The sequence below is a fragment of the Sinohyriopsis cumingii genome, chromosome 3, assembly GCF_028554795.1.
Source record: "Sinohyriopsis cumingii isolate HCF-2022 chromosome 3, ASM2855479v2, whole genome shotgun sequence".
Classification (NCBI taxonomy): domain Eukaryota; kingdom Metazoa; phylum Mollusca; class Bivalvia; order Unionida; family Unionidae; genus Sinohyriopsis; species Sinohyriopsis cumingii.
Window position 1 is genome coordinate 69477931 of NC_142963.1, and position 10782 is coordinate 69488712.

General features: G+C 34.0%; 1 protein-coding gene across 3 annotated transcripts in view; it reads right to left on the bottom strand.

Annotated features, from left to right (window-relative positions):
* LOC149803049 (RING finger protein unkempt-like) overlaps positions 1–10217 on the bottom strand; it is an 83006-nt gene extending 72789 nt beyond the window's left edge. For all 3 annotated transcript variants that reach the window (XM_089952607.1, XM_089952606.1, XM_089952605.1), the window contains exons 1-2: positions 10118–10217; positions 9805–10014 (exon numbers count right to left, since the gene is read on the bottom strand). In XM_089952607.1, coding sequence (XP_089808733.1) covers positions 9805–10014; positions 10118–10188 — 281 coding nt within the window. In that variant the 5' untranslated portion in view covers positions 10189–10217. The remainder of the gene's footprint in view (positions 1–9804; positions 10015–10117) is intronic.
* Positions 10218–10782: the final 565 nt, after the last annotated feature.

Below are 10782 nucleotides of genomic sequence, written 5' to 3' on the forward strand. Positions count from 1 at the left end.
AGAATTCAATGTATCATATTTCACCATGCAACACACCAGAAATTTAGCTTTCAAATCAACCAAAGTAAACATGATACAATTCATCACAGAAACTTCGTGTAAAAGTGATAATTAAATGGAAAGTAAAATACTTCATTATACAAGTGGAACATGTTTGAAATGTTATAGTATATACTGAACATGCTGCTGAGTTAAGATGATTAGCATGAAATGGGGGGAGGGGAGCAAATTACAAACCATGCCACTTTGTGTTCATCTGTAGACAGCGAGCAAATATTCTCAATAGTTGTCTTAGTTTTTACTAATAAAAATGAGTGCCTGTGACTGTAGATTCTGTTTCAGACGAATTCTAATTTTAAAGAACAACAAGGCAAACTAATAAAATAATTATTCATGACTGCTGAAGACTAACATAACAAACATACGGTAAGTATCATTTTGTATCTCTTGTATCAATATGTATATCATTTCACTCCTACTCAGATGGTGCAATAAGTGCCCTTGGTTGTGTCGATTCGGTTGGAAAGAAGGGTCTCTAATTCAGTCACATAAAATCTTAAATGCTTTACAGTGTTGTTTATGAGTAGTTAAAGCTTTATTGGCAACAAAGAAATTATTATGAACAGCATGGTATAGTCACTTGCGCATTTGCTCCTGTGTACATGTTTCAGGGGTTTGTTTCAAAGTAGTTTTAAATCTTTTTGACTGTTATTCTATACAAAATTGTCAGAAAATAAAACAAAAAAATCAGGATTCTTTGTAGGAACAGCAGCATCAGATAAACAATAAGGACCCAAAAAATTCCTTTGACATTAAATGCTTAATTCAGAAGTCACCATAAGCAAGTTGGCACAGAGCATTCATAAAAGCCAAGAGGTACATAAACAATACTAATTATCATCCAAATAATAAAAAGAAATCATCAGTTAAATATCTAATTTGTCCGTCCTGATACATAAGTTACAAGTTAACGACAGAAATGCTCTTACAAGCAATACTTGGAATGGAAAACTGACAGTTATCTTCCAAATGTTATTTTTTAGAAGATGCGATACTAGACCATTAATCCATAATAAATTCGATTTCAAAATGAAGCATTAAAATTTAGGGTATTTGTTGAACAGGATGGAAACCACAAACATGACTATATAGGATTTGGTAAACAACTATTCTTTCCTGTTTCATATCAGTCTTTGGGAAACCATAATCAGAGTTTGCAGTTGTGTTCAGATATAATTTGAGATGATTTATTTATTTCAATTATACACTGGAATTACAAAGTGCAGATAAACTTTTTTGGGACCAAAACACAACTTTGGGATTATTGAGAACTCATTTAAAGACACTCTGAAATTATACCACTGTAGTGCATCATGAAATTACACCACTGTAATGCATTTAACATTGGTTTTAAGCAATTTTCAAGTAGAACATTTTCTGAACTGCATCTATATTATAAATACATTTGGTGCATGTTTAAACACTATCATATTCATATGCAGTGTAATTTGGCAATATGACTTAAAAAGAGAACAGAAGCTATACACTATAATGAATTTCAAGTAAATTTTTCTTGTTACTTTCTAAAAGTTTACTATAAAATAGCATTTGAAAAGATTTCTAAACTTGTTTGAAACAACCCCTGTATATTTACATGACAGCAAATGCAAACGTATCAGTCGTAATTTCTTTATTGCCAATAAAACCTTACAGTAACTAATCACAGACAATACACTGAAGCAATAATGTCTGAATGAACTAATTCCTTTTATGAACCAAATCGACACAGCCAACTTGCAAGTGCATCTATTGTTAGAAAGAGGGGTTTCTTAATGTAACCACTCACTCTATATCTTTGTTACAACAGTCCAATGATAGGATTGCAAATATGTTTTATTATTTGTATACATACTTGGTGCAACATTAGGCATTGGTTAAATAGTATTTACTTCACTGGCTATTCTTCTTTGTACTTTCACAAGAATGAGGGAACTCAGAATACAACCTTGACTGTAAAGCGTCTCTCAAATCCACAACAGAGTATTGTCCTTTATATTTTTGACCTACATAATCAAATTTTAAAATTAATCTTCAATAATGTAATATTTAGACTATGTTTTCTATGAATTGCATATTTTCCTGAATATACACCTCTCCCTTGATAACTTGCACACAACGGGGTCCTCAAACATAGGCTGTACTATAAGCGAGGGTGCGAGTTACCTATAAAAAATCTGCAAGATATCAAGAAAACCATGGGGTGGGTTAGGAGCTGGGCTGTTTAATGACTGAATTCACTTTTTACAATCACACCATTAAGTCTATAATAATTTGGTAATAATGTGCTCTTTCTAATGAAGTCGTTTGTGATTCTGTACAAATTAAATTTATTTTCAAAATGTCTGATACGTGAAAGATTGTTAACATTGATCCAACTGGTTTCGACAACCATCACATGTACGTGAAAACATCTGTGTATTACATCACTGCTTTTTGTTTTCTTGATTAGTCTGCTTCCTGGAGTGGTATTTAATAGTACAATGCCATGTAGGGAGTCAATGTAGCAAGGAACTAGTAACTGTTGATACACCACCAAACAAGATTCCATTTCTTTCAAAAACTAGCACCATTTATTTCACGAGACAATTGTCTAAGGCAAAGCTCTATTTCTGTATTGTTCAATTAGTACAATAGTGAAGTCATGATTTCAGTGAAATTGCTTGTCATCCTTGAGGATATCTCTAATGCTGGGTTCAGAAATTCTTTGAAACTCGCTTGCCCACAAGTACGAAGTATTTGTTTCCCTTGGTTGCCTTGCTAATAGGGGTGAAACGATACACCTGTGCTGCATATCGATATGATTCATGATATACACCCTGTATACATATCTATACATATATGAACTTCATGTTCTTTCCATCTTTGTAAGGAATGTGGTGCACTTTCATGTATGCTGACATTCTTGGTTGTATTTCCAGTATGCAGACTACATACAGACATATAGTTATCATAAATTTATATGCAATTCTCACTGATGAGAAGATAATAACTATACTTTCAAACAGACTATATGTCTCTCTTTCATCCAGGTCCACTTTATTAGACCTCTACTGAAATCAACATCTTTGACAGATGTCACTTCTAGCTGTATAAGCATTAATCTGTTAATTATTTCTGAGCATACACTGCTTCTTTTCTTTGTATCAATATTGTATTGTGCTTCTTTCTGAAGGGAAATATACATAGCTAGCTTTGTCAGCTTCAATATGTTGGGAATCTGATGTTTGTGACTGTTATGTACAATTTTCCAGAGCTCACAGATATCATCCTCTGGATACATCTGCTCCAAAACATGATTTTCACTAAGATAAACTTTCTTTGTTAAATCTGTAGTTTACTGACTACTATGCCAAATTTCTTATCTGTTCCATAATGCCGTATAAGAGTATTTAGTCCATCAATGCTTGTGCAGACAGAAGTATTAAAATAACTATCTTTACTTAATTTCATTTTTTAAATACTTATTTTATCTTAAACCTGATATGGATAAATGTATATGGATTTGTAGTGCAGTAAAAGCTGTCTTAAGAGACCACTGCTATGAGAGACCAAATTTTTTGGGAGACCAGAATCTCTGTGCACAGATTTATTGATTATATACTGTTGTGACCTGTTATGAGAGACAACCTGTCTTGAGAGACCATTATTTTTTGGCAGAAGGGGTGGTCTTTAAATACAGGTTCTACTGTATATGATCAGCAGTGCAAATTTGATTAATAAAAACAAATTAAAATTTTAATACTTTTAAACTGTCTGTATTTTAATTAGGCTCAGTATTTTGCCCTTTGTACATTTGATTTTGAAATACCACTGAAAGGTTCAGCCAACGTGGGTACGTGAGAAAGCTTGCCAGCAGCTTCTCGTGGGTTGGTGGTTCTTTCCAAGGTTTTCCCGGGTTCTTCCTCCACCATTAATACTGGCCGCCATGTATAGCCTATTGTGTGCTGAAAAATGGCGTTAAACCCCATAACAACAACAACCACTGAAAGGATCATGATGTCTATTTTTTGTCCATCCATCATGTACATCTGACTCGTATTTAACACCATTTCAGGCTCAAAATCACTCCCTAGTATCTCCATTAACACTTTCCCACCTCCAATAATCTGATATACTTCATAACTTTAAAAATTATTGACATCACTATCATCATCATGTATTTCCTGAAAGAAATCGTAACAAGCATTTGTAAAACTTTTCTACGAATGGTTTCAAACTAAGCCATAATGTGTATTCCTGGGCACATCGTGCTAATCAAATTTAGCCTCATAGCCATTCTTGTCGTGCTTGAAGAACCCAAATGTGGGACAGTTGCTATCCGAAAAAATAGATGTTGCAACAAGAATGGTTAAATAAAAATTATATAATTCGCTGAGCAAATTTTCATATATGTTGGGCTTTCAAAGAATATGAGGGAGTTCTCGCATTTCACTGCTCTCCATGCATGCAAATTCGTATAATTTTTGCATGATTCAAGAAATGGCACACTCTGACTGCATCTTTGCGTAAGTACTTAACATATCTAATGACTTTCCCGCGAAGAAAATAAGCTACATTGCTTTCTGATTGGTGGTTATTGTTTAACCTGGACTGGAACAAGCAATAACCACAAATGAGAATTCAGTGTAACATATTTCACAGTGCAACAAATCGGAAGTATAGCTTTCAAATTGGCCAAAGGAGTCAAGATACAATTCAAGGTAGAAGCTATGCACATGTGTGTGTGTGTGTTAGCTTTAACAATTTTTCAGTCATATCACTACAAAATCTACAGTGTTACAATTTACAGTGAAGTCTAGCCCTGGGACATCATGTCGCAGACATGTAGCATGATGTCCCACCCAGTCACATTATCCTGACACCAGGCCAACCAGTCCTAACACTAACCTCTTAATGCCGAGCGCCAAGAGAGGCAGCTGTTAGAGGCATTTTTCTATGTCTTAAATGACTCTATAAATTTTGCATGGAAGTGGTTATTAACACATTAACCCCTGGAGCTTTTTGTCATTTTTGCCTGAAAATCGAGTAGGAAACACATTCTGAAACACCAAATCCCCGGTCATCGTTCAATAAACATATTGCCTAGTTGTGTTAGAAACATCGTTTTTCGTTGGCTATTTGACTCACGCATGAGCAGAAGGGTAAAAGTTGGACTTCTTTTTTTTTTTTTGCTAAACGGAGCCATTATTTTTGTATGGAGACCACTCTTTATTCCAAATGCCCATTTATTCTACTTTTTGCAAAGGCTCATCTGTCTGTTTGCAGTTCATACCGGTTTGCCTTAGATCTGAGACCAAAAAGTCTAAAATCCGGACACAAAATCGGATTCCGACCACAGGCGAATTTTGGGTAAAAAAAGTCGGGTCCAAAAAATGAAGTTTTTTCTATCTGTATTTTGTAGTGCAACTAGATATTCCAGATTATTTGGTATCATTGTACAGCTATATGTCTACCTTTCTATAATTCCACCCACTTTAGTGTATCATGCATGGCCATGCCGCTACAGCGCTCGACAGTAGGCTACTACCTCCTGCCCCATAAAGTCGTCACTAGGGGTTAATGTCTTAAACGATGAGCAAAATATTTCATTATACATGTGGAACATGTTTGGAATTTATGCTGAACCTACTTTTTGGTTAAGATAATTAGCATGGAATGGGGGAGGGAGCAGATTATGAACCATATCACTTTGTGTTAAGTTGCAGACAGCGAATGGGTATTCTCAAAGTTTTAATCGTTTTTACTAATAAACATAAGTGCCTATGACTGCAAATGCTATTTCCGCTGGATTATAATTTTATTGAATAACAAGGAAATAATTGTTCATGATTGCTGAAGACTAATAAAACATACATACGGTAAGTATCATTTTGTATCAATTCTCTGTCTCCTGTATTGATATGTGTATTGTCTGAACAAAAGTATCAATGTACTGATATACTGATGAATCGTTTCACGCCTACTTGCTAACTTAAAGATTCATGTTACTTTGATGTTGTATTGTGTTGGCCAATATGTGCCATCGTTTTGATCACAGTTATGAACGAGTTGGTTATTTTAAAGTAGCTTAATTATGTTACATACACAATAACGTTTATTGCAGTGTTCGATTGATCAACTTTAGTAGAGTTTGATTCAAAAGACGCAATTAACGTGATATTACAAAGGAGGCCAGCTTTTAATTCAGCGCAACAATACAAACAAAAGGTCAGTTATCAAAACATGGTCTGCACTTAATTAGGTTCTCAGAGAAATGCTTGCAGATATGGCTGTAACGGTAGATTGACACCTTTTAAGTTTAAATATACATGGCATTTATGATGATTACACTTAAGAGGAACTAAAAGATAGAACTAAAACACAAATTTCACTTAATAAAAATTATTCAATTGGCATTTAAATATTAATGTACTTCCTACACTAGGCATAAGTGACATTTTCATTGATCGAAAACTCCTTGAATATCTTTAATTATGGTTTACTAAGAATGTCTTTTGGAAAGAAAATATAACATATTAAACGATATCTTATTGAAAGTTCAGAATTTCATAATGCTGATTAAAAATTTACAGGTCCTATCTACCGTTTTTGACTATAAAATGAGCAATACATCAGCGTTTCAGTTACCAACTTTGACCACTATTTTCTACAAGTTCAACAAACATGGATCACTTTTTTTTGGTATTTTCTGGCTTTAAAAAATGGGATCCACACCTGACCCCCATGAATCACTTACGGTTCCAAATTGAAAAACATTATGTACAAGCAGCAGTTAAAATATTAATGTTACCGATTATATTCTTAAAATACAAATTACCATTTACGTAAGGGATTAATGGTTGTTGTTGTTGTGGGGTTTAACGCCATTTTTCAGCACACAATAGGCTATACATGGCAGTCAGTATTAATGGTGGAGGAAGAACCTGGGAAAACACATGAAAGAACCACCGACCCACAAGAAGCTACAGACAAGCTTTCTCACATACCCACATTGGTTGAATCCGAGACTCGAACCAGCGCAGACAGAGGTGAGATGGCAGTGATCCATAACAGAGAGCACTTTAGACTACTCGGCCACTCAGGGCCCTGATGGAGTTAATGGTGAATCAGCTATCAACACCAACTATTTGATGACCTGAAGCCTACATCTTGCACTGAGATTTAACATAACACTGGAACTAACTAAAGGTGTCAATGGGTATCTGCGTACTTGCCTGTTCATAATTACCCAGGTAATAAAATTAGCTATACGGGACACATTTCAGTTAATGTTAAAAAATAAAATAAAAAAATACATGTTTCTGAGTTCAGATGAAAGATTATATCTGCGATGTCAGGAGCAAGCAAGACACAAAAGAACGAGCACAGCTCGAGGCTCGTGTCATGTGACATTATTGATCCATCACAGACCTCCAGCTATTGTTGTCCTTGGATAGTTTCCTTATTTTCTATTTACAGCAATTGTACATTACATGTTTGAAGAAAACATAGGCTTCTTCAATTTGAAACCTTTTGTCACAGATACACACTTATGTAGCAGACCGGTGTATATTGAAAAAACAAGGTGCCAAATTTTATCAAGAAAAACGGGCTTTATTGATGTGATTTTATTGATGTTTATGACTGAAAAATATTAGAGGAGAAGAATGTTGTTAAACTGAAGAGCATGTTGCATCAGGAAAACAACAAATTAATAGCGTTTTACAAATTGTGAGAGCAGAATTCTACAGTGATACAGCATTCAGAATTTGTAGACTTGACTTAATGAACTTTGAGCAAAGTTAAACATGTGATGTAGAGTAATAATTTATCATTTTGTTTTGTCTCTGTATTCTCATACTAATCCACATGGATTTAGCCATTTGTGACAAGAATTGTATTAACTGCAGATACAGGTTAGCAGCAAAAATAAATGTATGTTTTTCATTTGGTTTGCTGTAATTATGGCATGTAATAAATAGATCACACATTTTATGCTCAGATTGTGTTTTTTGGTCTCTTATATTAGTAATAATTACACTTATACCTCTCAGGGTCATTGGCATGTATGAATTACAACAAAGCCGTTCAGGTTCACATTTAATATAATTTTCATTTGATCGGGCACCAGGTTAACCAATCATTAGGATTGTCATGTACCTGGTTGACTTTTTCTAAAATTCTGACATATCTAAAACTAACCTGGTTAAAGCACTAAGTTGAAACACACAAAATTTCATAGTTGCTATCACTGGACCAGAATGTATTATATCATAGTATTTAATTCGACCAAAAGTGGTATTATCAGATTGCCACCAATCTGTCAAATTATGTAAAGAAACAGGTTTTATTGAATGTTGCATGATATGCTCGTTATCAAATAAGACAGAAAAATTAACAGGGTAAACAAGAAAAACTACAAAGTGTCCATGGCTTGAACATTATTTCATTCAATGCAGTGCTAATTATTAATAATGAATCATTTGAAACTGGAGTTTGGAACATTTCTGTAATAATTCAGACACTGTTTGACCATAGCCACCTGTACATTCAAATTTTGTTTCAGTAAAAATCAGTGTGAAGCAAATTTCATTTGATTACCTCTTTATATCCTAATTTTTGTCTTACACTTGCTGGCCCAAAAACTAAAAAAATATGCTAAACAACTGCTATATTACAAAAAAATCTATTTTTTCCTCCAAATGTTAATACATAAACAGCTAAATTATCTTTATTAATGTGCCAATCTTTGACGCTAAAATCTATAATTGCAACAACCGTATTATGTCGATAAAAAAAAATCATGAATAAAATTTCTGACATTTAAAAAAAAAATCTGCATTTTTATGATTCTATGTCAGATGATAACAGATTTTGCTTCACTTACCTTTTACATTTAAAAAAACTCACTGGTTTGTGCTATCATTTTAATTGTTTATTTGTCTCATTAACATTAACTGCATTTTGTTTTACATTTTACAGATGTTACAGAAAAGTAGTAAAAAAAATGTGCATGCCTGCTATATACATATTCATATTATGCCCTATTTCGCTGCAAAAAGCCTATCAACATACACTGTAAGCCGCCAGTAATAACTACTTAATACATGCCTAATGTTTTCAGTGGAATGTGGGTCAAGGCCAGGCCATGAAACAAAAACAACATATTAACAATCATTAAAAGATCTATTGACAATTTTTGTGTACTTTCAAAGCAAATTTTTTGTACAGAAAGTTGTATCGGTTGTTTTCAATCACACCTTTACGAATGTATACAATATAACAAATGACCACCGAACAATGGATTTCAATCACTTTGAGTCTATTTATAGAACTGTCAAACTTTCTAATGTTAAGAAAAAGCGAAATATTGTGTATTATCCACTTGTTGCTTGTGACAACTGAAATACATTTTCATTTAGGTCACATGTCACCATTATCTATATTCTATATCGTCACGAAACCAAACGTTAGTTAACAAATTATTGGGGAAGTCTAAGAATAAGTACATGTAAGCTGCCAAAATGGCTGCCATATTTTGTTTACAAGATGTCAAACATGGATAACGGTAGAGTTGTGCAACTTGACATTTCAACGTAATAATTGAGTTCCACCAATCACTATAATTACTGAAATAAGCAGAACAATATTTTCAATGGGATTTAAAGTTTTTCAATGGTAATACATCTGTACGGTATAATTAAATGGTCGTATGGTATGTTTTCCCACCAAAATTCGAATCACAGTAAATTCACCGAAACTTACTCATCTCCGTCAGGGCATAATCCTGTTGTTTCGTCAAACTTCGTGCAGTAGAAATCCGGACTATAATTAAATGTCCCATCCCTCTTTCGAACTGGTCTTCGCCTTCTCTGGTTCATAAAATGCCAGTGAAAACAAGTGAATGGTCTGTGTTGTGTACATTTGTGTTGCAGAAACAGCGAACATTGCTGAGTACGAAACTCCTTCAGATACCTGCAAAATAAAGAACGGAACGTCAATCAATTGTGGCAACCACCTATAGGTAAAGAGGAATACTCACTAAGTATTTTCTAATAAAATTAAACCATCAACTTACGTATAATGTTGAGGTTTTTCCGTCTGAGCTGGTAAGACCGGAGTCTCGGACGGCATTTTTGTTGTTGTCATTATTTTCTGCTGCGCATCTTATGCCGCGCATACGAAGAGGTCAGGTATATGATTGGATAAAATTGATCACGTGACCATTTTTTCTCAGAATGACCAAGTGCACGCACCTGCTATCAGCTGATGGGGGAGATAATCCAAAACTAAACATTTCTTTAAATGCCGTTTGTATTTGAGATTTTCAAATAATTCTTATATAAACTCAGTCTCTATTTTAATGCTCATTGATGACAAGCGTCTAACTGCAAAATTTATCAAGTTATTCGTCCAAAATGTATTCAACTGTCAAAATTCATCCGATTAATGTACGTCTATTGTCAATAGCAATACTACCTGTTGACGTCTCGATTCTAGACGAGGAAAAAAGACTGAGGAAAAACGTATTTCTTTCAAAAAAGGAGAATATTTTTCACATAAAAGTTTCGAAGAATCTGTCTTTTCTTCACGAAGATATTATTCTCTTCGTGAAAAAGCATGTTTTTCATGACGACTCCATTGTTGTCACGAAATTAGTAACTCTGTTCGCATACAGGCACTGTCTTCACGAAGAAAGTAACATTTCTCATGATCTTTACGAAACAAAAACACCTATTTTTT